The following is a 24,256-nucleotide window of genomic DNA, read 5'->3' as shown; positions in this document are numbered from 1 at the left end:
CCATGTTCTGGAGGAGGAACATGTGTCAGAGCGAGCAGTTCCAGGTATCAAAGTTGTGCCAGCCATTTGGGTGCAATGAGGATGAGCTGTGGGCATTCCTACCTGTATTTCTAAACTACCTGGCAATCAGGTTGCTCCAGTCTAGAGACCGAAAGCCCACTGCCCAAGCTTCTGGGTCTGAGACAGTGAGACATAAATAGGAGGAGTTTGTATTATACTCCATGTTTGGTGATACATACAGTTACCATGTCAAACTGATGCAAACTAGGCCTATTGGTTTGCTCTGCTTGGCCAAATTTTGCGCGGCTAACAGTGAAAAGACGACCCGTCTTGCCCGGTCTGCTCTTAGCCAATCAAACGCCTCTAAAAGCTATAAGCACTGAATCATTCCGTGGCCATCGAGAAAAATGCCCCATGAGTACCACAGCAGAGACACGGGGACGGACAGGCGGGCAATCGAGTTTGACATGGTAAGTATATGTATCACCAAACATGGAGTATAATACAAACTCCTTTTGGTGTCATATACTGTACCATGTCAAACCAATGCAGAATTTAAAGCAAGTGGAGGAGGGCAACACCTACTGGTTCATATGGGGAGCCCTTGTAACCGAGACGGCAGTGTTAGCCGCGACAAAGGAAATCCCCTTGGAACCGTCAGCCCTGGTCATACGGAAATCCCTGAGGTAGAAGTTGATGAAGGGATTCTCAGACCGCCAGAAGGCTGCCTCCAAGACATGCTGCAGTGGCACTGAGTGCTGGAAAGCAGCCGAAGTAGCTATGGCCCACATTTCGTGTGCTCTGGGATTAAGATGAGGTGGGTGGCGCTGCGCTCAGTGGCGACACGGTGTTTTTGCAGGCTTGTGCTTTTTAGCGTTTTGTGGAGTTTTACCTGTATTAACCTTTTTATATTTGTGCAAGATGGTGTGTGACTGGTCCAAGTGTGTTGTGGTGTGCTTGCTGTTGCTGCTTCTGTCTGTGTAGGGCTGTTTTAGCCAAACAACCGGTGTCAACCATGACTGGCTTGCTGCGCCCACCCACTACAACATGGTGGACCTACTTCGAAATTCGGTCGTCTGCGCTGTCCAAGATCCGACCTCATCTCGATCTTCCAAAGGAGCTAAAGCCCCGCAGACGAGATCGGAAGGGAGGTGCCAGAGCCAGAAACAAGGTCAGAAAGTATAAACCCTATCTACCAACTGTGATCGAGGGCAATGTGCAATCACTCAGAAACAAAACAGACGAACTTTCGGCCAACATTTTATCCAGCTCTGATTTTAAAATGTGTAGTTTAATGTGTTTTACAGAAACGTGGCTAAACAGTTTTATTGCTGATGAACAAGTGTCTTTAGATGGTTTTAGTTTATTCAGGGGGGATAGGACAGAAGATGCAGGGAAGAAGGGGGGAGGTGGGGTGTGTGTTTTTATCAACAAACAATGGTGTCACCCAAACAATATCACTGTCACACACAAGGAATGCTCACCTGTGTAGTTCATGACCCTTGGAATCAGGCCATACTACTTGCCATGGGAATTTTCTCACGTGCAACTGACAGTTGTGTATATTCACCCCAAAGCCAGTGCGAATGAAAAAGAGAACGCAATTGCCAACCACATACACGATCTTGAGGCAAAGGCACCTGACTCTTTGAAACTTTTTACCGGGGATTTTAATCACTGCTCTCTTAAAAAGACACTTCTAAATTTTTATCAGCATGTTTCTGTCCCAACCCGCGAGAACAAGACAATTGATTTGTTTTATTCTAAGGTACCAAATTCTTACTCTTCTGTACAGCTGCCACCCCTTGGACATTCTGACCACAGCCTAACCCATCTGTTGCCACGTTACAGACCTTTAGTTAAACGTCAACCGCCTGTGAAAGTGTCAGTGCATGACTGGTCAGCTGACTCCATTGACACCTTAAGAGGCTGTTTTGAGTGCACAGACTGGAATGTGTTTGTTGAGGCCACAGACAATGTATGTGAATTAGCAGATACAGTTACAGAATACATTAAGTTTTGTGAAGATTGTGTCGTTCCAGCTAGAGATGTTAAAATTTCTGCCAATAACAAACCCTGGATTTTGAAACAGATCAAAGGTACTCTTAATGCTAAGAAAAGTGCTTTTAAGGGAGGGGTAAAAGAAGAGATTAGGGAAGCACAAAGACAGGTTAAGAAAGACTTGCAAGTGAAGAGGGCAGAGAAAACTATAAGCGGAAGATAGAAAACAAATTACTCAGCAGCAACATGAAAGGGGTGTGGGAAGGGATTAAACTAATGAGTGGATACAAAGGTAGAAAGGGTGGGAAAGAACCGGTTTTATCATCATCGGAAGAAGAAGCAAACAAACTGAATGACTTTTATGCTCGTTTTGATTGATTGTCACGATTTTAGCACAGAAAGACAAGATTTGAGTGATATTTTAAATGTTAAGGACGAATGCATTGTTGTCTCTGAAGAGGAAGTGCTTTCACAATTAAAAAGAGTGAAACCAAACAAAGCACCTGGTCCTGATATGATCCGAACAAATACACTGAAATACTGTGCAGCTCAACTCTACCAGATTTTAACAATTATTTTTAATCAGTCTCTTAGTGAGTGCAAAACACCATCTATCTGGAAAACTTCCTGCATTATACCTGTACCCAAGAAAACACATGTTTCATGTATGAATGACCTCCGTCCAGTGGCACTGACATCTGCTGTGATGAAAGTTTTTGAGAGAGTGATACTTGTCTATTTGAAGGAGTCTGTCAAACCATTTTTAGATCCCTTGCAATTTGCATACAGGAGGAACAGATGTACGGATGATGCAATACTTTTTGTCTCGAACAAAATCTATGAACACCTAGACAAATCAAATACCTGTGTCCACCTGATGTTCTTTGATTTTTCTAGTGCTTTTAATACAGTTCAACCTCACCTCTTAGCAAAAAAGCTTATGCACACGGGACTCGCTTTTCCGATGATTTTATGGGTTTTAGACTATCTTACTAAAAGGCCTCAGTTTGTAAAATTAAATGATTTTATGTCTACTGTTTCTTTCACAAACACAGGTGCACCACAAGGCACAGTGCTCTTACCTTTTCTTTTTACCTTGTATACGGCTGAATGCAGAAGTCTGACCAATTCGTGTCCACTCGTTAAGTTTGCAGATGATTCCGCACTGACAGGACTTATTACTGATGATGATGACGCTGACTACCGAAGAGAAATTGACAGGTTTGTGAACTGGTGTGAAGAAAATTTCCTTGAACTGAATGTTGGCAAAATGAAAGAGCTTGTAATCGACTTCAGAAAAAAGAAATCAAGTTTAAGTAAAATCATCACAAAAAATGAAGTGGTCGAACAAGTAGACTCATACAAATATCTTGGTGTGATAATCAACAATAAGCTGTCTTGGAATGAAAACTCAACTGCACTCATTAAAAAGAGGAACAGTCGCATGTACTGTCTTAGAAAAATGAAATCTTTTAATGTATGCAAGCAGATGCTCCAAATGTTTTACACATCTGTTGTCTGCAGTGTTTTAACATATGGAGCCGTGTGTTGGGGGGTAAACTTGACCAAACATGACAAAGACAGGTTGGAAAAAGTCATTAGGAAAGCGGGTGGGGTGGTGGGTATAAGACAAGACACCTTTAGCGACATGCACAATAGAAAACTGACTGACAGACTAATAACAATTTTGACTGACGAAAAACACCCACTACATGATGACATTAATAGCAGAAGGTCAGACATAAGTGGTAGGTTCAGAGCTCCATGCGCAAGAACATCTCGCTACATTAATTCATTCATTACTACAGCCATTCACGTACACAATCAAAACATCCAATACACTAACTCATGAGTGAACCCTCCCACCCCCAAAACCCCCTCGCCACAGCAACACCTGAACTTCACCAGCAGACGAGTGCATGGGAGCAGACATTATGCGTGTATGTGGGACTGAGCGGGTGAGCACAGGCAAGCATTTCTATGTGTTTGTGATCGGAAGTGATTTTTAAATATTTTCATATTTTACTTGGATTTCATGTATCTTAATGTTAATGTACTAATTTTATTGGCGTGACATATGTTATGTGCATGCATACGTTGTATGTGTGTGAGTGAGTGACTGAGTAAGTGAGTGTGTGTGTGTGTGCATTTTACTTATATATATGATTTATTCCCTTGATGTTTTTATTAATGTATTGCTGTACAATGCCTTATGGTCTTAACGTGTGTGTGTGTGTGTAACAATAACAATAACAATAATAACAATAACAATAATTTTAATGCAGTCTTTTCAGGCCATCTGGCCCATATGGACAGGAGAAGTGAAAATCTACATGGGATAAGCAGCACAAGGTGAGCATACAGACATCAAACATTAAGTGTTACATCTAAGTTTCAAAGATCCACAAATGTACATAGCAACTTTGAAGGCTAACTTCCCACTTAGGTTTCTACATAGCAACTGAACTTTAAAAGATGATGGAAAACGATGATAATAAAGTGGAATATATCTTTTACGAAGTGTTGCATATCTGGGGCAAACAAAAAGAAAATGTACAAGATCTTCAACATTATTCAAATTACAATATTTACAAATCGGATCTGACAAACGATGACCAAAATGAGGGATTCCATCAAGTGGTAGACGGTTTGATTTAATCAGACATAGAACGCGACGATGCTCATGATTGTCTAACTCACCAATGTAACTAGCTCTTATAATTTCTGGATGATATAAACAGTAGTCACCTTCTTTCGCAACAGATTCATGCCAGTTTTGGCGAAAATCATCTTCTAGTCTGTCTTTGAATATCCTTTGAAAATACTCAATATTACCCGCATCTTGCATTGCCCATACATACCCGAATCCAAATTTACACAATATAGTCCTTATTTGAGTTGCCCAGTTGTGTCTTCCATTGTAATCATGCATGAGTAACATATCATAGCATTGTTTTGGGTATCGGTCTTGGGATAAATTGATAAGTCTACACCAATATTTGATAAGCCGCACATAAGCATCAACATAAACGGGAAACCGACCACACTCTCCAGTGGCAATGTTATTTTTAACATCTCTACCCACACCCAAAATCATTTTACATAGTTTTATTTGTACCTTTTCGATGGCTTCGTAGCACTGGAAACCCCATATCTCGGAGCCATACAACAAAATTGGTTTGATTTTGACATCAAAGATTTTGAAAATAGTATCAGCTGGCACACATTGTAACTTAAAATACAGTCTTTTAATCCCTGCTACAGCTCTGAGTGCCTTTCCCGAAAGATTATCAACACATTTGGACCAGTTTAATGTGGCAGAAAAAATTACTCCTAGGTAATTGTAACTGGGTTCAACTTTGATCTGTTTACCAGCATAACACCATTTTTCACAATCTCTAAGAAAACCACCATTCTTGAAAACAACTACCTTTGTTTTATCCATATTCACTTTAAGGCCCCATCCACGACAATATTGTTCAAGACATTCTATTTTCTTCTGGAGATCAATCACCGAGTCAGAAACCAGTGCGATATCATCTGCATACATCAGAAGCAGAATTCCCATTAAATTTTGATCTGAAAATACATCAATGCCCCTTGTGTCGTCGTTAATCAATGCACTTTGTAATTCAGACAGAAAAAGAGAAAACAGAAGAGGACTGAGAATGCAACCCTGTCTAACCCCTGACATGCACTCAAAATATTCAGTGAAATTATTCCCAACTCTCACGGCTGCCTTCACTCGTTTGTACATGCTTGAAAGTGTTTGAAACATCTTTCCATGAATTCCCTTCTGAAGTAAAATATAGAGTAAATTGGATCTTTCAATACTGTCAAATGCCTTGGAGAAATCAACAAAAAGTGTATAAAAACGACCTCCCTTTTTTGTAAGGTATTTCTGAATCAATGATTGCAGTGAAAATATATTATCAGTAGTGCAATATCCCTTTCTAAAACCGGCTTGAGCTTCTGGAATATTTCTGTTCGCATCACAAAAAGCACTAAGTCTTTTATTCAGAACACTGCTATATAGTTTACTTATAATGTTTAACAACGATATCCCCCTATAGTTTTCAGTTTTTCTGTGATCACCCTTTTTGTGCAATGGGAAAATCAGTCCCTTTGTCCAACTCTCTGGGTATTGTCCAGTTTCAAAAACTCGGTTGAATAACACCAGCAAATACTTGATTAAAACATCAGAAGCAACATGAAACACATCAGGTGGTATACCATCCGGACCAGAGGCTTTACCTTTCTTCATACCCTTTATAGCTTGACGAATTTCGTCTTCAGTAATTTCTTTATCAAGGTCATCTTGCGTTCTCTGACAATTTTCACAGTTATTAGAATTGTGGCTCTTTACAACATTTTCCATTTCCTGACAAAATTCAGAATCGACGTTTTCTTTTTCAGGATTTAACAGATCACGAAAGTAATGATACCATGAACGAGCACTGATCGTGCAAGAACGATTCGATGCTACACTCGTGAGAGATTTAATTTTTTGCCAGAATGATTTAGAGTTTTTGTCATTACAAACATCATTAAGATCTCTTAGTATTTGATTATTCTGTTGCTCCTGTTTCTCTTTGCAAAGTGTTTTGAATTCTTTTTTCATATTGATGTACTGGTTCAAATCTTCAAGTTTATTGGAAAATCGCCACATATTCAGTTGCCTGTACTTATCAGTTTTGGCACACTCACAATCTTCGTCCCACCACGAAGGTTGTGCATGTGTTTCCTGCTTTTGTTTCCTGTGTTGACATTTATCAGCTGCTCGCTGCAACAGGTCAATGAGATAATCTGACCCTACATCAACACCTCTCTCCACTGCTGATAAAAAGTTTTCAAATTCTGTATCTGTGTTTTGACAAATATATTCATAAGAAGAATCCTTCCATAAAAACTTGCATAAATCTTCCATAGCTATATCGTCATCGTCTGGAAAGTTATCTGTATCAGTCAGGCAGTCCGAAGAAAATGTCGTTACGATAGGAAAGTGGTCAGATTCGCATCTGTCAACAACTTTGAAGTCAGTAATCAAGTCAAACAGTGGTCTTGAAACAATACAGTAATCAACAACACTCATACCGTGATTAGCAATGCAGGTTATCTCCCCTTCCCGGTCACTATCTGTTCGTCCATTGACAAAAAACAAATTGTATTCTTTTAACAAATCAATCAGTTTTAAACCAAATCCATTAGAACTGCGGTCTTTTGATCTACGAGAAGGTTGCGGAGTGTCACAAAGAATATCTTGAATGTCAGCTAACGGTTCAATATGTCTGTCTTCGTCAAAAACGTCGGTGTCAGAGAAGTCTGCTGTTCTGGCATTAAAATCACCACATAATAATAAGGTTGAATCAGGGTACTCACGCATAATGTTACACAAATTACTGTCCAACTTATCCAAACCTTCATGTGCGTCATCATCATATATTACAGAATGTTGGGGAGCAATGTAGACAAATACAGCGACAGTATCAAAAGAACAGTTCAAAATCGACTTGTCAATTTTAATGAATACACAATCTTCTTCGGTTTTTAACAGTTGTTCCACGTGAATTGCAACTGATTTACGAATACATACGGCAACACCACCTCTTTTTCGCTTTGCACGGGAAGGAATGAATACAGCATAGTCGGGAAATGTGTTTACAATATCACTCTGGTTACACGACCAAACCTCAGAAAATGAAAAAATTGTGAAACTTTCACAAAAAGTTTTAAACGAAACATTTTTTAACTTTTGAGAGAGCCCCTGTATATTCCATGCCATAATCTGGAGCACAGGCACATGCTTGGTTACACTGAATTCATGTGTTATGTTTAACTGAGGCGTGTTTCTCTTCCTGTTATGTGAGGATGCATATGAATGTGTGTCCGTATGTGTGTTTTCAGAATCCGTTTGTAAATGTGCAATGTGTTGTGTGCAGTTTGTTTTTGTTGAATTATCACATGCATATGAAACATCTCGACATTTGTCATGACCAGCATTTACAAACTCGGTAATAGCACCAGTGGGAGGGGGACAATCAGAAATTCTCCTTGCAGGTACCCTGTGATCATGCCGGCAGGCCCGTCACTTGTTTACCGTCTTTTCGCACAGACCTCTGTGTGTGTGTGTGTATGTGTGTGTGTGTGTGTGTGTGTGTGTGCGCGCGCGCGCGCGTGCGTGCGCAGATGTCATTTTTAGTAATCTATACCCTTTTTTTTTTGTTGGATGTTTTCATTTGTAAATATTGTTGTGCAATACCCTATTGTCTTAACATGAGTATATGTGTGTGCGGACGGGGGGTTAGTCTATCGTCAGCTATTGGGAGCTGGGTACATAAGGAGCAGGAGTGGATCTTAGAGGGGGCAGTCCTCCGCCCAAGGCAGCATGTACCCCGACTCTAGCACTGATACAATCCAGTCGTTGAGTCCCAGAGCACGCCACTGATGTGCATGCCAGGACAAGTTTCTTACTTAGAGGGGCTGGACGTCTGGCGGTGCTGAATTGGGGCCCAGTCATTGGGGGTGCTGCCTTCTGGCCTTGGGCATGGCCGGTCAGCTTGGACGCACATGAGGTGGTTTATTCCTCTGCCGCTGATTCTGCGCACGCCCCTTTGACTTAGGTGGCGTGGCATATGGAGGGGCCCTGGTGGCCAGTCTCTTCAATGGCTTAGAACCCTGGTGCCCCTGGGAGGTGTGGGCTAAATATGAGGCCACCTCCCTGTTTGTCTCTGCCCTGTGGCTGACAAAATGGGGCGCATACTGACTGAAGAGGGAGTGCTGCTGCACTGGGATGGACCGCAGAGCAGCCCTCTCCTCTACTGGAATGTTAGAGAGGCGGAGAACAGCATCATGCTGAGCTAGCACAGTATTGAAGTGAAGGCTGGTAGCTGTGTCTGCAGCTGCTGTGAGACCAGATGCTACCCTATTGCTAAAAGTGTTTAACCTCTGGTCAGTGAAGAGGCCCAGTGGGACAGAGGAAGGCAACCCTGTGTCCTGATTAACCGGACGCTGTTCCCACAGCTCATTGGCCCTGTGGAGGAACGCATTGAAGAAGGTATAGGGCGTGGAAACCTTGAGGAGGCAGCAGCGGGCCAATCTGTCCCACTCTGCTAACATTTTAAAAGATAGATTAACTGAAGTGGGAAAGGTGGTGTGCTGTGAGACCAACATCCTGTCCTGTGCGGAGGGCTCTGTTTCCCTGTAGGCAGGGTGGTCCTGTGTGTACATGGACCACACCCCGCCCTTGGAGAAATCTTTAAGGAACTTGCCTGGGGAAAAAGTGCCCAGGGCAGAGAGGGACTCCCTGCCTGGAGGAGGGATGGAAGCAGCACCATTTCTGGCATTCTGAGTCTTCTGGTGGTTCTGGAGTTAGAGTCACATGGCCTAAGGAGGGTCAAGGGTAACAATGTAGCCTGAGGGACTGATTCAGCATGCGTGACCCTACTGGGGAGGGTAAGTTCGAGCTCGGCTAAGTCCGAGTTTGGTTCAGGCTGGTCCCTAGCGAGGCGTGGGCTCAATCTGTCCCCCAGGGATGGGGGCAAAGAGTGCTCATCCACTTGTTCGTCCTCCTCCGAAGACAGAGGCTCCCACTCTTGCTCCCAGTCCATCCCCTGCTGGATGCCATCCCAAGTGGATGTACCTGCTGTGGTGTCCTGTGAGCTGTGGTCAGCCCAGCGGGATGAGCTGGGACGATCCCAAGCAGAGACCATGGCCGCAGCTGTTGTTTCCTTGACACCTGAAGCGGGTGGGGAGAGTGTGGACCGTAGGTCCAACCATGCTTGGGATGGTGGGTGCCACACCTTCTCAGTGAGGGCATCCCTAGATGCAAGAGGGACCCATGAGTGCTGAGAGGGGACAAACACCCACTCATCTCCCTGCAGGACCGAGGGCTGGGTAGGTGGGAACTGCAGGCTCCCCCAGGGCGAGTGGGGCCCTTCAGCAGCCGTTGGTCCTGACAAGGAGGCCGTTGTGACCATGGAGATCACCTGTGGGTTGACAGAGGCCCGATTTGTGGACTGAGTGGTAATATTGGTCGAGGAGCTCGACCTGACCGACAAGAAGTCGATCCCATTTGTCGGGGCTGTGTGTGTCACCCTGTGAAATGTGCTGGGTTGGGTCTGGTGGGGAGCGGACGAGGGGTTGGCCCCTGGTCCTCCCGGCAACCCAGCGTGCACCATAGGTGTGCCCCAGTATGGGTAGAATGGGAGAAAACCACCCGTGGGCACCAGCCATCCTGTGACCCCAACCCCAATGGTCACTGGCACCTTGACCTCCATGAAAAACCTGGCCAAGTCGGAGGGAGGTCAGGTCCGACTTGGGTGTCAGTCCCGCCCGAAGACGAGCGGGCTGACTGCCCGGAACCACCTGACACGCGTGGGACTCCCCCAGCAGGGGAGACCGGCCGGATAGCGGGAAGACCTGCAGAGCAGGTGGCTACACGCCCTGAATCCCCCCCCGTGGGGTGACTGGGGTGGCTTGGCCCGGGGTGGGCAAAGTAGAGATTCCCCCCCGGAACCAAAACTTTCTCCCCCCCCAGAAGGAGGTGGGGGAGGGGGGTCAGCAGAGGAGGGAGGAGGGGGAACAGCAATGGGGCCCCTGAGATCTCTGAGTGGGGACCTGGGTAACAGCCTAACCGTTAGTCCCCACCCCCAAGAGAGGACTTGCCACTCCCCCTTTTCCCTGCCTCGCGCTGGGACACCTCGGGAGGCGACGCTCATACCCCTTTCCCCCCGGTCCCCTTCATAACCGTTTTAAAGGTATGAGTGTCACCTCCGCGATGAGCGTCTAAAAACACATTGCCGTAGTCCCTATCAGGAGGAATCATGAACCCCAGGCCTGGGAGAGTCTCTTGCCGGGTCACGATCCCAGCATCATGATTCCTGCCATCGTGGGATAGCACACGAGGCATGGTACCTGTGCTAAGGCACCCAGCGAAAATCCGATCCCCAACAGAGAAAGGAAAGACAGGATCGACTTAGAGGTAGAGAAAAACGAATGATTCAAGGGGGCCAAGTCAAATCAAGTACACAGAATGTAAGAATACATTAAACACATGCCGCATGCAGCAAAATAAGGCCAAATGAATACGCTTAATAGCCGAAAAAAGCATAAGATGAGACAGAGCGTAAACCTGACAAGATGGTGTGCAGAGCCTTAGAGCCTTGGCCAAAGGAATGATTCAGCGCTTATAGCTTTTAGAGATGTTTGATTGGCTAACAGCAGACCGGGCAAGACGGGTCATCTTTTCACTGTTAGCCGCGCAAAATTTGGCCAAGCAGAGCAAACCGATATGCCTAGTTTGCATCAGTTTGACATGGTACAGTATTTGACACCAAACAGGAGTCTCTTGTTGGACCTCATGACAAAGTGGTCCACCATCGGTTGAAACCACAACTCCCACACCCCTTGAAGAATGTTTTTGTCTGGGACCACTCTGTGTGGTGGACACTCCTGGACATGCTTAGAGCATCAGCCAAAATTTTAGTATTGCCTGCTATATATCTCGCTGAGAGTGCAATGCCCTTGCTGTGGCATCGACTGAGAGCCTCGGTCTGCAGGGAGAAGTTTGCAGAGTGCACCCCCACCCCCACACAAAGGCAAAAACAAAAAATGCAATAAATGTAATAAATGCCTACAGGAAGCACATGTAGCAGCTAACTGTGAAGGGGAGGTGGTATGTAGTGGTTACCTGCAGCAGGGACATAAAAAAATTGACTGCCCCTCTAGTGTGCCCCTCACTGCCGAGGAAGACAAGGAAAGTAAAGAGGCTGAAACACCAGCAGCATGTGAGTAACAGGGCAGCTCCAGCCAACCGGCACCAACACTGCAAGGCGATCAAGTGCAAGTATGCAGCAGCGGTGATGCAACCAACATGCAGGCCCAGAAAGCAGCCAGTCGCATGAAGCCAGCATACACACTCTGCAATGACAAGCTCAGATGGAAGGAAAGAGAAAAGGGAGAGAAGTGAATCTCCCACAACGCCAGTGCCGGATTATAAACGGCTGTCTGTAACAGCCCGACAAAATGCATGGGGAGAGGAAAAGACAGCAGACAGCATGGAGGAGGGGCTGACACCTAGCACGTGTTATGGATTGATTCATAATTAATGATTTTGATCATCTGCTGCAGAAATTTGAAGAAACGTTATCCTCAAATCAGTTATGAACAATGACATATGTATTGGTACTTTAAATGTGCGAGGTCTGAGAAATAAGCTAAAAAGGAAAGTTGTATCTGACTTCCTTAGAAAACAAAAGCTAGACATAACATGTTTGCAGGAAACATACGTAATAGATGATGTGTGCACGAAATCAATGCACAATGGTCTGGAAGCATGTTCTATAGTACAGGAACTAACAGAAGCAATGGATTCATTACCCCCTTTCCAAACTTAAGCAGATGCTGGCAGAATCAATTAATGCAAAAGTGAGAATATTACTAATTAGAGTCATACATGACAGCAAAATAACCATCATCGCTAATTGCTATTTGGGTCAGTCTCCTGAAATAAGTACCAGCGGGGGGATGTTCATTAAAATGTGTACATTATTCGCACCTTTGTTTTATTTAACACACAATTACTTTAATTTTACAAAACATGCATTGAATGAACACTATGAACAACAAAAACATTGTAGATCTTCAATTTGGGTGAAAAAAGGTGAGAATGTGAGTGAAATCAACGATTTCTTGCCGCCATTTTGTTGCATGAAGTTCTGCATCAGTTTGTTTTTGTGAATGAATAAAAATGGCAAATTTAATTAACAAAATAATTATTATCATTTGAAAGTGTTCTGTTGGAAGTAAAAGTCTATGTGCATATATTATGAAAAAAACACAGCCGTTAGAAAATAATTAACCTTAAAAATTCACATCGTGGTTGTAACCAAAGGAGTCAACACATCAGTTGTCAAAACTTCCATGCAGATAAATATAAATATGCAAAAGACTTGAGACTGATTTCATACTGACAGAAATCTGTGACACAAACTAAACATATCATACTCTTTTATTGGTTCTAAAAACAACAAATATGCTGTTTTAAACAGTTTAAAGTGTGATCGTTAAGTTAGTGTCAACAACTTGAGTTACAACCAAGATTTCTCTTGGACTATATTTCACATCATACATAGGCTTTTCAAAACTTCAAAGAGCTTCATATTCATGAAAGAGCATGACCTGCAGCCCTTGTCTTTGTATCAAAGCTTGTGATTGGCTGAAAAAAAGTGTGCCAGCTGTTAAATGTGATGGTGTCCAGCGTTGAAGAGTTGGTTACAACCGAGAAATTCAGCTATCTTGCACAAGAGTTGATCACAGTTACCAGCAATACACAGCAAGTCTGAATGTTGTAAGCAGGTAAGAGGCTATTTCAAGTGTTTTATTATACTCTTAATACATTCTTAATATATTCTTCTTGCTTGAAAGATGTTTCAACGAAAAATCTGAACCAAGAATTGCCTGCTCAAAACCATGTGTGAGCAAAGTGGTAAGATCTTGAAATCAGCTGCCTCAATAATTTGTATTGATTGTAGATCACTCTCATATTAACAAGATGTGTGATGAATGAAAACTGTTGATGTGATTAATATGAAATTAACAGTGATCTGATTTGATGCCATTTACTGATGTAAATCAGGCTGTATTTCATCAATCTCATGGTCGTAAGTTGATGTCGCCATCAAGTTACAACCAAAAAATGTGCAGATAATTTTATTCTTATCTAAGTTACTGAAATGTTAACGGAGTTCAAAGTTACAGAAATACTTATCTTTGTGCTTTGAGTCCAGTGATCAAGCAAATCATTTTCTTGCCAGTAGCACATCATCTTAAAAAAACTGAAAACGATGCATTTGCTATCTTGGTTGTAAAGCTGACGTCCCTGTGACTGGTGCTGAAATACAAAAGAGAGCTGTGCAGAAAAGCTCATTTGATTTTTATTTTACAATAATATTAGTACAAAGTGCCAGTAGTTTAGTAATTTCAAGCACATTATTTTCTGTTGTAGATTATTTCAAAAATCAGAAATGATACATTTGCTATCTTAGTTGTAAAGTTGACATCACCATAGCTGGCATCAACTAACAAATTTGAGCTGTTCTGAAAATTTTACTTGATTTTTGTGATTTATTGCTGTATTAACTGAGTTCAGACATATCAAGTTTATTGTTTTCACGCTTGTCTTGACGCACATTTCCCCCTCATTATTTAAAACAAAAAAATGGAAAAATGGTAAACAAAATTTCTGTCTAATCTGGGTTTACATGCAAATTTTTTTCATTTTGTTTTTGGTGCTGTACCATGTAACACATGAAGAAACACAAGAGCTGCACATGAAGTGACCAAAAGCACATGGAAAATATTACACTTGGCCGGTAAAGAATGTATTCCATGTGTCGATGAAGATGATGTGGAAAGATAATGCCAAACCCTGATATTAGTGCTGGATGACACTTGTCTTTTTTTTCTTTTTCTTTTTTCTTTTTTTTTTTTCTTTTTTTTTTCTTTCTTTTTTAATTTGCTGCTTTCAGCTCTTTATTTTTTTAAGAAAACAGACACAAAGTTGATTGAATAAGTGCTTTATCAGTAAATTGTATTGTATCTGATGTCTGTGTTACAATGGAGACAAAAAGTTAACTGCCTGCTCATGATACACAAGTGCAGTTAACATGCTTATTTTTTGTCATGCCTCTCTGATAATGTGTTTCTTTCAGTTGATCTTTGAAGACAGAGACAAACTTCACTTAAAATCATCCAAATGTAAATAGATATGTATGTGATGCCCATGTTACAACAAAGATAAGGCATGTGACGTCTGTGTTACAACCAAGATATAAAACTGATTGGCTGCTCATTGAGATCTAATGTAATTAGCATTTTATTTTTTGTCATGCCAATGTTAAAAATAAAATGACAAAAAGTGTAATGTAAATAACTGTGTCTTCTGGCTTCCTCAAATGTGAAAAAGAAAATTGTGTGAATGTGTGAGGGAGTATGCAAACTGCATATTAAGATGTAGAACATACTTGCTAGTGGTTTACTAAAACCTGTTCCTACTGATGTCAAATGTGCTAGTCAGCACTCGTTATCAGTTTTGATATTCACTGGACCAAATAGAATAGTTAAATTAATTACATTGCAGCTCAGTTTAATGTCAATGTTACAAACAAGACTCATGACACATGCCATAAACAACACCATATAAAAATATAAAAAAGCAATCTCTTGTTCCAATTCACTTATGGAGGGAAAGATAAAGTCATAATCTACAGTGTGTGATGGGTTTTGAAGGCAAAATAGCAATTTTAATTTTTGACCCCCATGTAACACAAAAAAAAAAGGTACCCGTCTCGGGAGACTGACCCATTCACCAAACTCGACCATAGATAAATAAGAATTCATAAACCAACTTGGCACAGTATGTGTAATTAAATAAGAATTCATAAACCAACTTGGCAACTTATTACTGAAGCAAGATTACGACTATTTGTGGGAACTGGGTGATTTCAACACAACAATAAATGATCTAGGTAATATCACAGGCAAACCACACTCACCATGAGAAAATGAAGTGGAGTGGAGTGATGGCCTACAGGTAATGCATCTACCTAGGAAGCGAGTGAATCTGAGTGCGCAGATATTTTCTCCCCCTCCACTAGACCTTGAGTGGTGGTCTGGATGCTAGTCATTCGGATGAGATAATACGAGGTCCCGTGTGCAGCATGCACTTTGCGCACATAAAGAACCCACGGCAACAAAAGCGTTGTTCCTGGCAAAATTCTGTAGAAAATCCACTTGGACAGAAAAAACAAATCAAACTGCACACAGTAAAAAATACCAAAAAAATGGGTGGCGCTGTATTGTAGCAACGCGCTCTCCCTGGGGAGAACAGCCTGAATTTCACACAGAGAAATTGGTTGTGATAAAAAGAAATACAAAATACAAATGAAGCCCTCATGGAAATGTTATCTTCTCTAGACTTGGAAGACACATGGAGATCTCTCCACCCACACGTCAATGAATATACTTGGTCAAGATATACTCCTTTCACAGCAAGAATTGATTTTATTTTCTGTGACATTACCTCCCAAGCACTCAAAACACAATATTTAGCGCAAACATGTTTCAAAGAGGTCCAGGATACTGGACGTTTAATAGCTCGTTGCTATCAGAGGAACGTTTTCTGGAAGAAACAAATGAACTGAATCACTGATAGATTCACATTTTTCAAAATATAAAGACGAAAATCCACAAAAGCCTGGGAAATGTTTAAAGTTAGATACAAGTCCTACTGCATCAACTATTCAAAAATCACCAAAAACAGAGCTTCCAATAAACATGCAAAAATCAAAATGCTGAATGAAATTGAACAAAATCTGACACAAAGCATTCTCAATAAAAACATGATAAAAATAATGCAAGCGCAACAACTAAAAAAAGAAACAGAATTACAGGAACTAACAGAAGCAAGGGGTGCTCAGATTCGTTCAAGAGTCAAATGGACAGAGGATTGGGAAAAAAACACAAAATACTTTATCCACCTTGAAAGAGCCCAAGGACCCGCAAATGTAATATCATGACATCTCTAAGCATAAACCAAAACATGACAGACAATCCACAGGCAATATTGAAACAGCTCGAGAAATTTTATACAGAATTATACAACTACATGAAAGACACATAGACAGAGGTAGAAACTTAAGAGACCATTTCTCGAGCAACGAAGATTATCCAATACTTACAGGAGAAGAAAAAGACCTCTGTGACAAAGAAATATCTTTGGACGAGCTAACACTAGCACTCACAAACTAAAACAAAGACTCTGCACCTGGTAGTAATGGCCTCACACCAGCATTTTATAAAATGTTCTGGGACAAACTAAAGATGTCATTCCTCCTCTGTATTACTGAAGCCATCAAGGAAGGAGAATTACCTTTCTCAATGAAAAAAGGAATTGCAATATTAATTCATAAAAGCAAGGACCTGGACAAAAATAACCTCACAAATTACAGACCTATTACTCTCACAAATACTGACTATAAAAAAAAGTCATGAAAGCGCTTGCCATCAGACTCCAAAATGTCATCAGAACAGTTGTATTTGTAAATGAAGACCAAGCAGGTTTCATGAAGGGAAGAAATACAGCAGTCCACTTGAGGTTCTTCAACGACCTCATTAAGCATGTCAATAGAACAAATCAAATAGGTGCTCTCTTTGCTCTGGATTTCTCAAAAGCCTGTGATACATTATCAAAAGATTGTATCATCGAAGCACTTGATATTTTTTTAACTATGGCACGAGATTTTAAAGTGTTGTTTCTACTGTAATGAAAAATACACAAAGTTGTGTTCACAATGGTGGATGGTTATCTGATTGGTTTCCAACAGAACGAGGAATCAGATGCCCATTAAGTCTGCTTCTTTTCGTACTAGCAGTAGAAATACTGGCGATTCAAATTAGAAATAGTAAAGAAATTCAAGGGATTGATTTGACACCATTTGGAGGTATATGTTACAAAAGTAACACCTCTAAAATAAAACAACTTGCAGATGATACAACATTAACCCTAAAAAGTAAACAAGGTATTCAGATAGTTAAAGACATTGTGTCACAGTTTGAAGAATACTCAGGTCTGATATTAAATAAAAGTAAATCAGAGGGTATGTGTCTGGGGTCAAGAAAGCATGTAACAGGCTACATAAACAGCATTCCCATGATACCTGACAGACTGAAAATTCTCAGCAGACAAAGAAATCTTGGAAATGGAAGAAAACTGGAAATATAAAATAAAATTAAAAAAAAAAACTATGGGAAGGCAGAAACCCATCACTATATCATCAGTATATATATATGGTAAGGTTATTAATTTTTGGCAAAGACATTTTTGTTGTCACAGTTCTCTTACGTCCTGCAGATATCAGCTCCACCAGTCAAAGTCCTCAACACGATTAATGCACTTATGTACAGGTTTTTGTGGGAAAAAAAAAGTTTAATAATAAAATTAAAAAAAGAATTTGAAAAAATAAAAAGAGGTGGCGTCAGCCCTGACAAAGAAGATGGTGGCTTGAATATGATCAACATGAGCACCAGCAGCAAATGTTCCTGGTCAAATGGGCAGCTAGACTCCTCAGAGAGACAAAAGCGCATTGGAGCATTCTGGCAAGACATAATATGTCACCCTTCAAGGACAGTCATTGCAGTTTTTGTCGTAATATCTCACCAAAAGCTGGAAAAGGTTTAGTCATTCTTCTGGAGAGGGGTAATAAAAGCAGTAGCTGTCCTTAACAAAGACAGACTGATAGAAAATATAAAAATGGAACCACTATGGAACAACAAAAATATAAGATATAAAGGAAATGTGTTACGCCTTCCCAAATGGAGCAAAAAAGGAATTCTTCTTGTGGAGGATATTTGGCAGCATAATGCCATAAGAAGAAGTAGAATGCAAACTGGGCACTGACCCGGGCCTTCTTTTTGAATACAATGCCTTTATGAACATGATACCACAACCTTGGAAACAGCATCTATCCAATGATGCCCACAAAGAAGAAACCCCAAAAGACATTGCAACAACAGAGGGATACCTCACTATGTTATCTAAAAAACAAATCCGAAAAAACTTTGCCCTCAAACAAAATCATGAAATATGTGCAGCACAGTTTTCGAAGTGCAAACTACACATCAATATCAAAGACTATTTCAACTTAGCTTATGGCTGCATGAAGGAATCCCGTCTGAGAATGCTCCATTTCAAATTTATTCATAATATTTTCCCAATGAATATTCTGCTTGTAAAATACAAATTTTATACACACAACTGGTGTCAAGAAACTGATTACATTGAACATGCCTTTTACTCCTGCCCCAAACTCTCCAACTTTTGGAAACATGTGAAACAGTTCATTCTCTTCCGTTATGAAACTGATTCCCGTGAATGAAAAAGTAGCGTTGATTGGTACTATGAAAATGGACATCCCTGACCACGAAAATAGGAAAAAAAATCAATACAATTCTGTTGATAGCAAAACTGTCCATTTCTAAATTCAAATATGGTAAGTGTAAGAATCTGTATCTTGTCTTTGAAACCGACCTCAAATTGCATAAACTGTGATATATGTACATCAAGATATGGAACACTGATCCAAATTCACATAAATAACTCAAGTGGTAAAATTAAATGCACACATCCTTAGACTTTTAAGAACTTGCATAAATCTAATGCCTCCACACACACACACAGAGAGAGAGAGAGAGAGAGAGAGAGAGAGAGAGAGAGAGAACATGTCTACCTCGCCTCTTTCAGACATTACAATTGTGCATGAAACCGCCATGTATGTGTCTATGTGTTGCATGGCCTTGAAAATGAGCATGACAATGGGAAGAAGACAGATCACAAGAAAAAATGGTAAGTGTAAGAATCTGTATCTTGTCTTTGAAACCGACCTCAAATTGCATAAACTGTGATATATGTACATCAAGATATGGAACACTGATCCAAATTCACATAAATAACTCAAGTGGTAAAATTAAATGCACACATCCTTAGACTTTTAAGAACTTGCATCGATCTAATGCCTCCACAGAGAGAGAGAGAGAACATGTCTACCTCGCCTCTTTCAGACATTACAATTGTGCATGAAACCACCATGTATGTGTCTATGTGTTGCATGGCCTTGAAAATGTTTGAGCATGACAATGGGAAGAAGACAGATCACAAGGAAAAATGGGGAGAGAGAAAAAAAACAGAATAAAGAGATCAGAAAGATAAAAAAAGAATATGGAAAAAGAAAGAAAAGACAACAGAAAGGAGAAAAATGATTATGGAAGGAACAAAAAAGCAACACAAAAAAAACTAAACAAAACAAAAAAAGAGAGAGACAAAAAAACAAACAAAAAATTTTAAGAAAAAAAAGCCTTCCAAGGATGCTGAGACTATCTTGCTCATTTCCAGAACTTTTACGCATCCACGGATTTCTCCTTAAAAAAGAAGCAAATACAGATATTTTTTTAAAGTAAAAAAAAAAGAAAGAAAATAATAATAATAATGATAAAGGTTACGAACCAAGTGGTAAGAGAAATGACAAAATGAGGTGATTGAATAACCGATTAGTATCTATGAATGTGAAACAACTGATTTGGATTATGAATATATGTATCTATGAATGTGAAACTGCTAAATAAAATGGAAATGTTTTGCCTAAAAAAAATAAAAATAAAATAAAATAAAAAGTTAGTGCATGTGAGCTCCCCCCCAGGGTGCTGTTCCCTCATCAGGTTGGCCCCGTGGAGGAAGACAATAAAGACTGTGGAGACCTCCAACCGGCAACGATGGGCCAGCCTGTCCCAATCAGCCAACGTCTTGAATGAAAGATTGCCCGAGGTAGGGAAAGGATTGAGTTGCAGAATGAGCATCCTGTCCTGTACAGACAGCGCTGCGTCCATAAAGGCCGAGTGGTCTGGGGTGTAAAAAGACCACACACCCCACCCTTGGAAGAATCTTCAGAATACTTCCCTGGGGGGAAGACTCCTGGAGCTGAAAGGGACTCCTTACCAGAAGGTGGAATGGAAGCAGCACCCTGATCGTGCATGCAGGTTTACTGAGCAACTCCTGTACCATCACTGGAACTTTAAGACATCTAGTGGTCCTGGTGGTGATGTCATGTTGTCTAAGGAGGGCTAAGGCTTGAGGGGCAGACTCTGCATGAGTGACCCAACTGGGAAGGGTCAGCTCCAGCTCCAACAGATCTGAGTTTGGTTCCGTATGATCTCTAGGTGAGTGTGGATTCAGTCTGTCACAGTGGGTGGAGTGGAGAGGGAAACCAGAAAACAAGGCGATTTGTTTGATGCTTTTGTCTTGATAAGATAAGATAAGATAAGAATAACTTTATTATCTCCAACTGGAGAAATTTGGTCAGGTGCATTATCACAACATAGACAAGTAAACAACATGGGGACCATAACTGTAAAAGCCAACAACAGCCCCTACAAATATTACGAAGATACAAATGTAAAAAATATCACATACATCGTTTCATACATACATCCACACACTGCAGGTAATAACTAGTATTCTTAATGTAAAAGCAGAAAGAATTAAGAAACATTATTTGAATATTATTATAAACATAGCCTACTATACTGCACATTGATTATAATAGACAGATAAGATAAGAATAAAGATGAATTGCGGAAAACCACAACCAGATAATCAGCACACACCCGCATCCCCCCCCCCCCCCACACACACACACACACGCGGATAACTTGATTAAACAAGAGTAATAAACATATGTTCTCAAATAAAAGCATTTCACATATTCGCTTTTGAAAACATTGCAATTAATTATTACATCGTAATTATTAAACAGAAATATATTTAGAATATGGATGTTAGCATTAGACATATTCCATTGTACATTCATCCTGCATATTGCACATTATTCTTCCTACATACTGCACATTCACTATAACCAATTATCACGTTTTAAGCTCAGTAAACACACACACACACACACACACACACACACACACACACACACACACACACACAGAGAGTTCTCAAGAATTTAAAAGGTGGATTGAACGTGGAATAAAAGTCTTCAGAGCTCTGGATTTCAACTTAAAAGTTCTGTAGCGTCGTCCTGATGGCAATAGCTCATAATACTTTGCTAAAATATGGGTGTCGTCAGTTGCTATCTGCCTGCTTTTTTTAACCACTCGACTTTCATACAGCTCTTGCATACTAGCTTGTTTCACTCCCACAATTTTACTGCATACACTCATGACATCGTTCAAAACACGCTTACTCCTCACTCCCAAACTTCCATACCAGCACATAAATGAAACTGTGAGCACGGACTCGATACAACATCGATAATAACTTTGAAGAATATTTGAATTTATACCAACATTTCTAAGCTTCTGTAAACAAAAAATTCTAGATTGACATTTCTTATGAATGGAATCAACATTTCTGTCAAAAGTCAGCTTATTGTCTAAGATGGTCCCTAAATATCTATATTCATTGACCCTCTCCACTGTTTGACCATCAATAACAAGGTTAGCTACAGGCAAGGGGTCTTTCCGAAAATCTATTAACATTTCTTTTGTTTTCAATACGTTGAGATCCAGATAGTTTTTCTCACACCAGGAACAGAACTTTTTAATTTCACTGAAATAAATAGCATCAGAGTTGGACAGATCTTCAATTGCAGAATCATCAGAATATTTTATGACAGGAGTTTCCTCCGTGCCTCTGCAGTCATTTGTGTACAGTGTAAAAAGAACAGGGGACAGCACTGTACCTTGGGGTGCACCAGTAGAAGTAGATTTTAGAGAAGAGTGGGCAGAATGAAAGCGGACGGACTGAGTTCTATTGAGAAGAAAACTTACTATCCAAAGAGTAAGCTTCGGATCAACATCTATGCCTAGCAGTTTGAGGGCAAGGAGATGAGGTTGTATTGTGTTAAAAGCAGAAGAGAAGTCAACAAAAAGGATACAAACAAAAGATCCCGTGTTATTCAAATGAAGGAAAGCATTATGAAGGAGAGTTAGGATAGCATCGTCAGTACTTCTGTGTGCTTTATAAGCAAACTGAAGAGTGTCAAGCTGCTGTTCAGTGAAAGAAAGAAGATGTCGGAGAATAATTTTTTCAAAGCATTTCATCACTACTGAAGTCAGGGCAACAGGACGGTAATAATCATACTGTGATAATCATACTCTGTTTTGGAGGGATTTGTACCATTTAGAAATATCATTTAAGCCCATCTGAAGAGAATGTTGAATGGAAACAATGCTGGCAGCATTCGAATGGAGGGAAGTGTCATTTGCAAAAAAAGATCACACAAGACACTGGGGTTTGATATGGACAAAGGTAAATCAGGCATTGATAAATATACAGAACATAAGTGATCCAAGAATGGATCCTTCAAAAACTCCACTTTTATTTGCTCCTATAGAAGAGAAGATACTGTTGACAAACATGTTGTGTTCTGTCAGAAAGATATGATCTGAAAAGGGAAGGTGTGGTCTGGGCAATACCCACATTTTTTCCCCTAAGAACAGATTTAGTAGTGTTCATAAGGCATGGACATTCACTCCGCCAATCACAAAGATGAGTGGATGGGAAGAAATGTAGATATAATTGTGGTCGGGTCTTTGAGATACAATGACAATTTTATAATTTTAAGTAATATTTTGTGATCAACGAAAGGGAGCAGGTGGCAGAATAGTCAAGACGCTCATCTGCCAGTACAGAGTCCATGAGGGTATATGTTAAAATCCCACTCTCATCCTTTCTCCCAACTTTGCCTGGAAAATCCGAGTGTCTCGTCATTTGGGAGATGACAAACCAAGGTCCGATGTGGAGCATGCACTTGGCATACTGAAAAAGAACCCATGGCATTGAGAGTGTTGTCCTCTGGCAAAATTCTGCAGAACTGAGAAATCCACTTGGATAGGTACACAAACATTATATGCATCCACTTAAGGCCTGACTAAGTGCGCTCGGTTATGGCTTATGCTGCTGGTCAGGAATCTGCCTATCAGATGTGGTGCAGCACATATGTATTTGTCTGAAAGGAATGACACCTTCTTGAGAAACTGAAAGTGATCAACGAGATCAAAAGCTTTCTTTCAATCAAGAAAAACAACATCTGCAATTTCATATGATTCACACAAACTGACTTGTGCTGTTAGGCACTGAATGATGATATTATCCGAAACATGAATGCAAAGGTTGGAGCATGTTTGAGAAGCAAAGGGAGATGTGTGAGTTGGCTCAACACTTGGTGTTAAAATATCAAAAAACAGGAGGAATACTAAACTCAACAACTGCACTGTTGGTGTGCTATTGGATGGCGCAGTTGGTCTGGTTTAAATGCTCCATCAAGGTTCTGTAGTCTACTCAACAACTAAGTATACCAGACACATAAATCATTTCTGCTCAGCTGAAACAACGATCTGCCCTTTTCCGACCTGGTGGCTTACTAATTTTAAACAAGGAAGAATGTCAAGATTTCCTTGTTGGCTGCACTTCAGTTAGTGATCCTCACCAGTTCTGAAATGTGTGCGCACATGGAATAACGCATAATATTACCTGCATCATACACGCTAGCAAGCAAGCAAGAATACAAAGACAATGTCACCTTTCTTGCCCAAGCGTGTCAGTCTCAAGAAATTCCATTGTGCTTTGAAGCTGTCAGTGATATTTAGACTCGGTTGATACATGGGCAGAACTTCGCATCTCACGCCCTCCTCC

The 24,256-nt window shown here is 40.7% G+C and overlaps 1 protein-coding gene across 1 annotated transcript in view; it reads right to left on the bottom strand.

Annotated features, from left to right (window-relative positions):
• LOC143300517 (protein FAN-like) overlaps window positions 1-24,256 on the bottom strand; it is a 68,944-nt gene extending 44,688 nt beyond the window's left edge. Inside the window, exon 1 of the mRNA XM_076614252.1 lies at window positions 24,144-24,256. Coding sequence (XP_076470367.1) covers window positions 24,144-24,181 — 38 coding nt within the window. The 5' untranslated portion in view covers window positions 24,182-24,256. The remainder of the gene's footprint in view (window positions 1-24,143) is intronic.

Source organism: Babylonia areolata, chromosome 26 (genome assembly GCF_041734735.1).
Source record: "Babylonia areolata isolate BAREFJ2019XMU chromosome 26, ASM4173473v1, whole genome shotgun sequence".
NCBI classification, from domain to species: Eukaryota; Metazoa; Mollusca; class Gastropoda; order Neogastropoda; family Buccinidae; genus Babylonia; species Babylonia areolata.
This window is presented reverse-complemented; position numbering and strand designations above follow the sequence as displayed.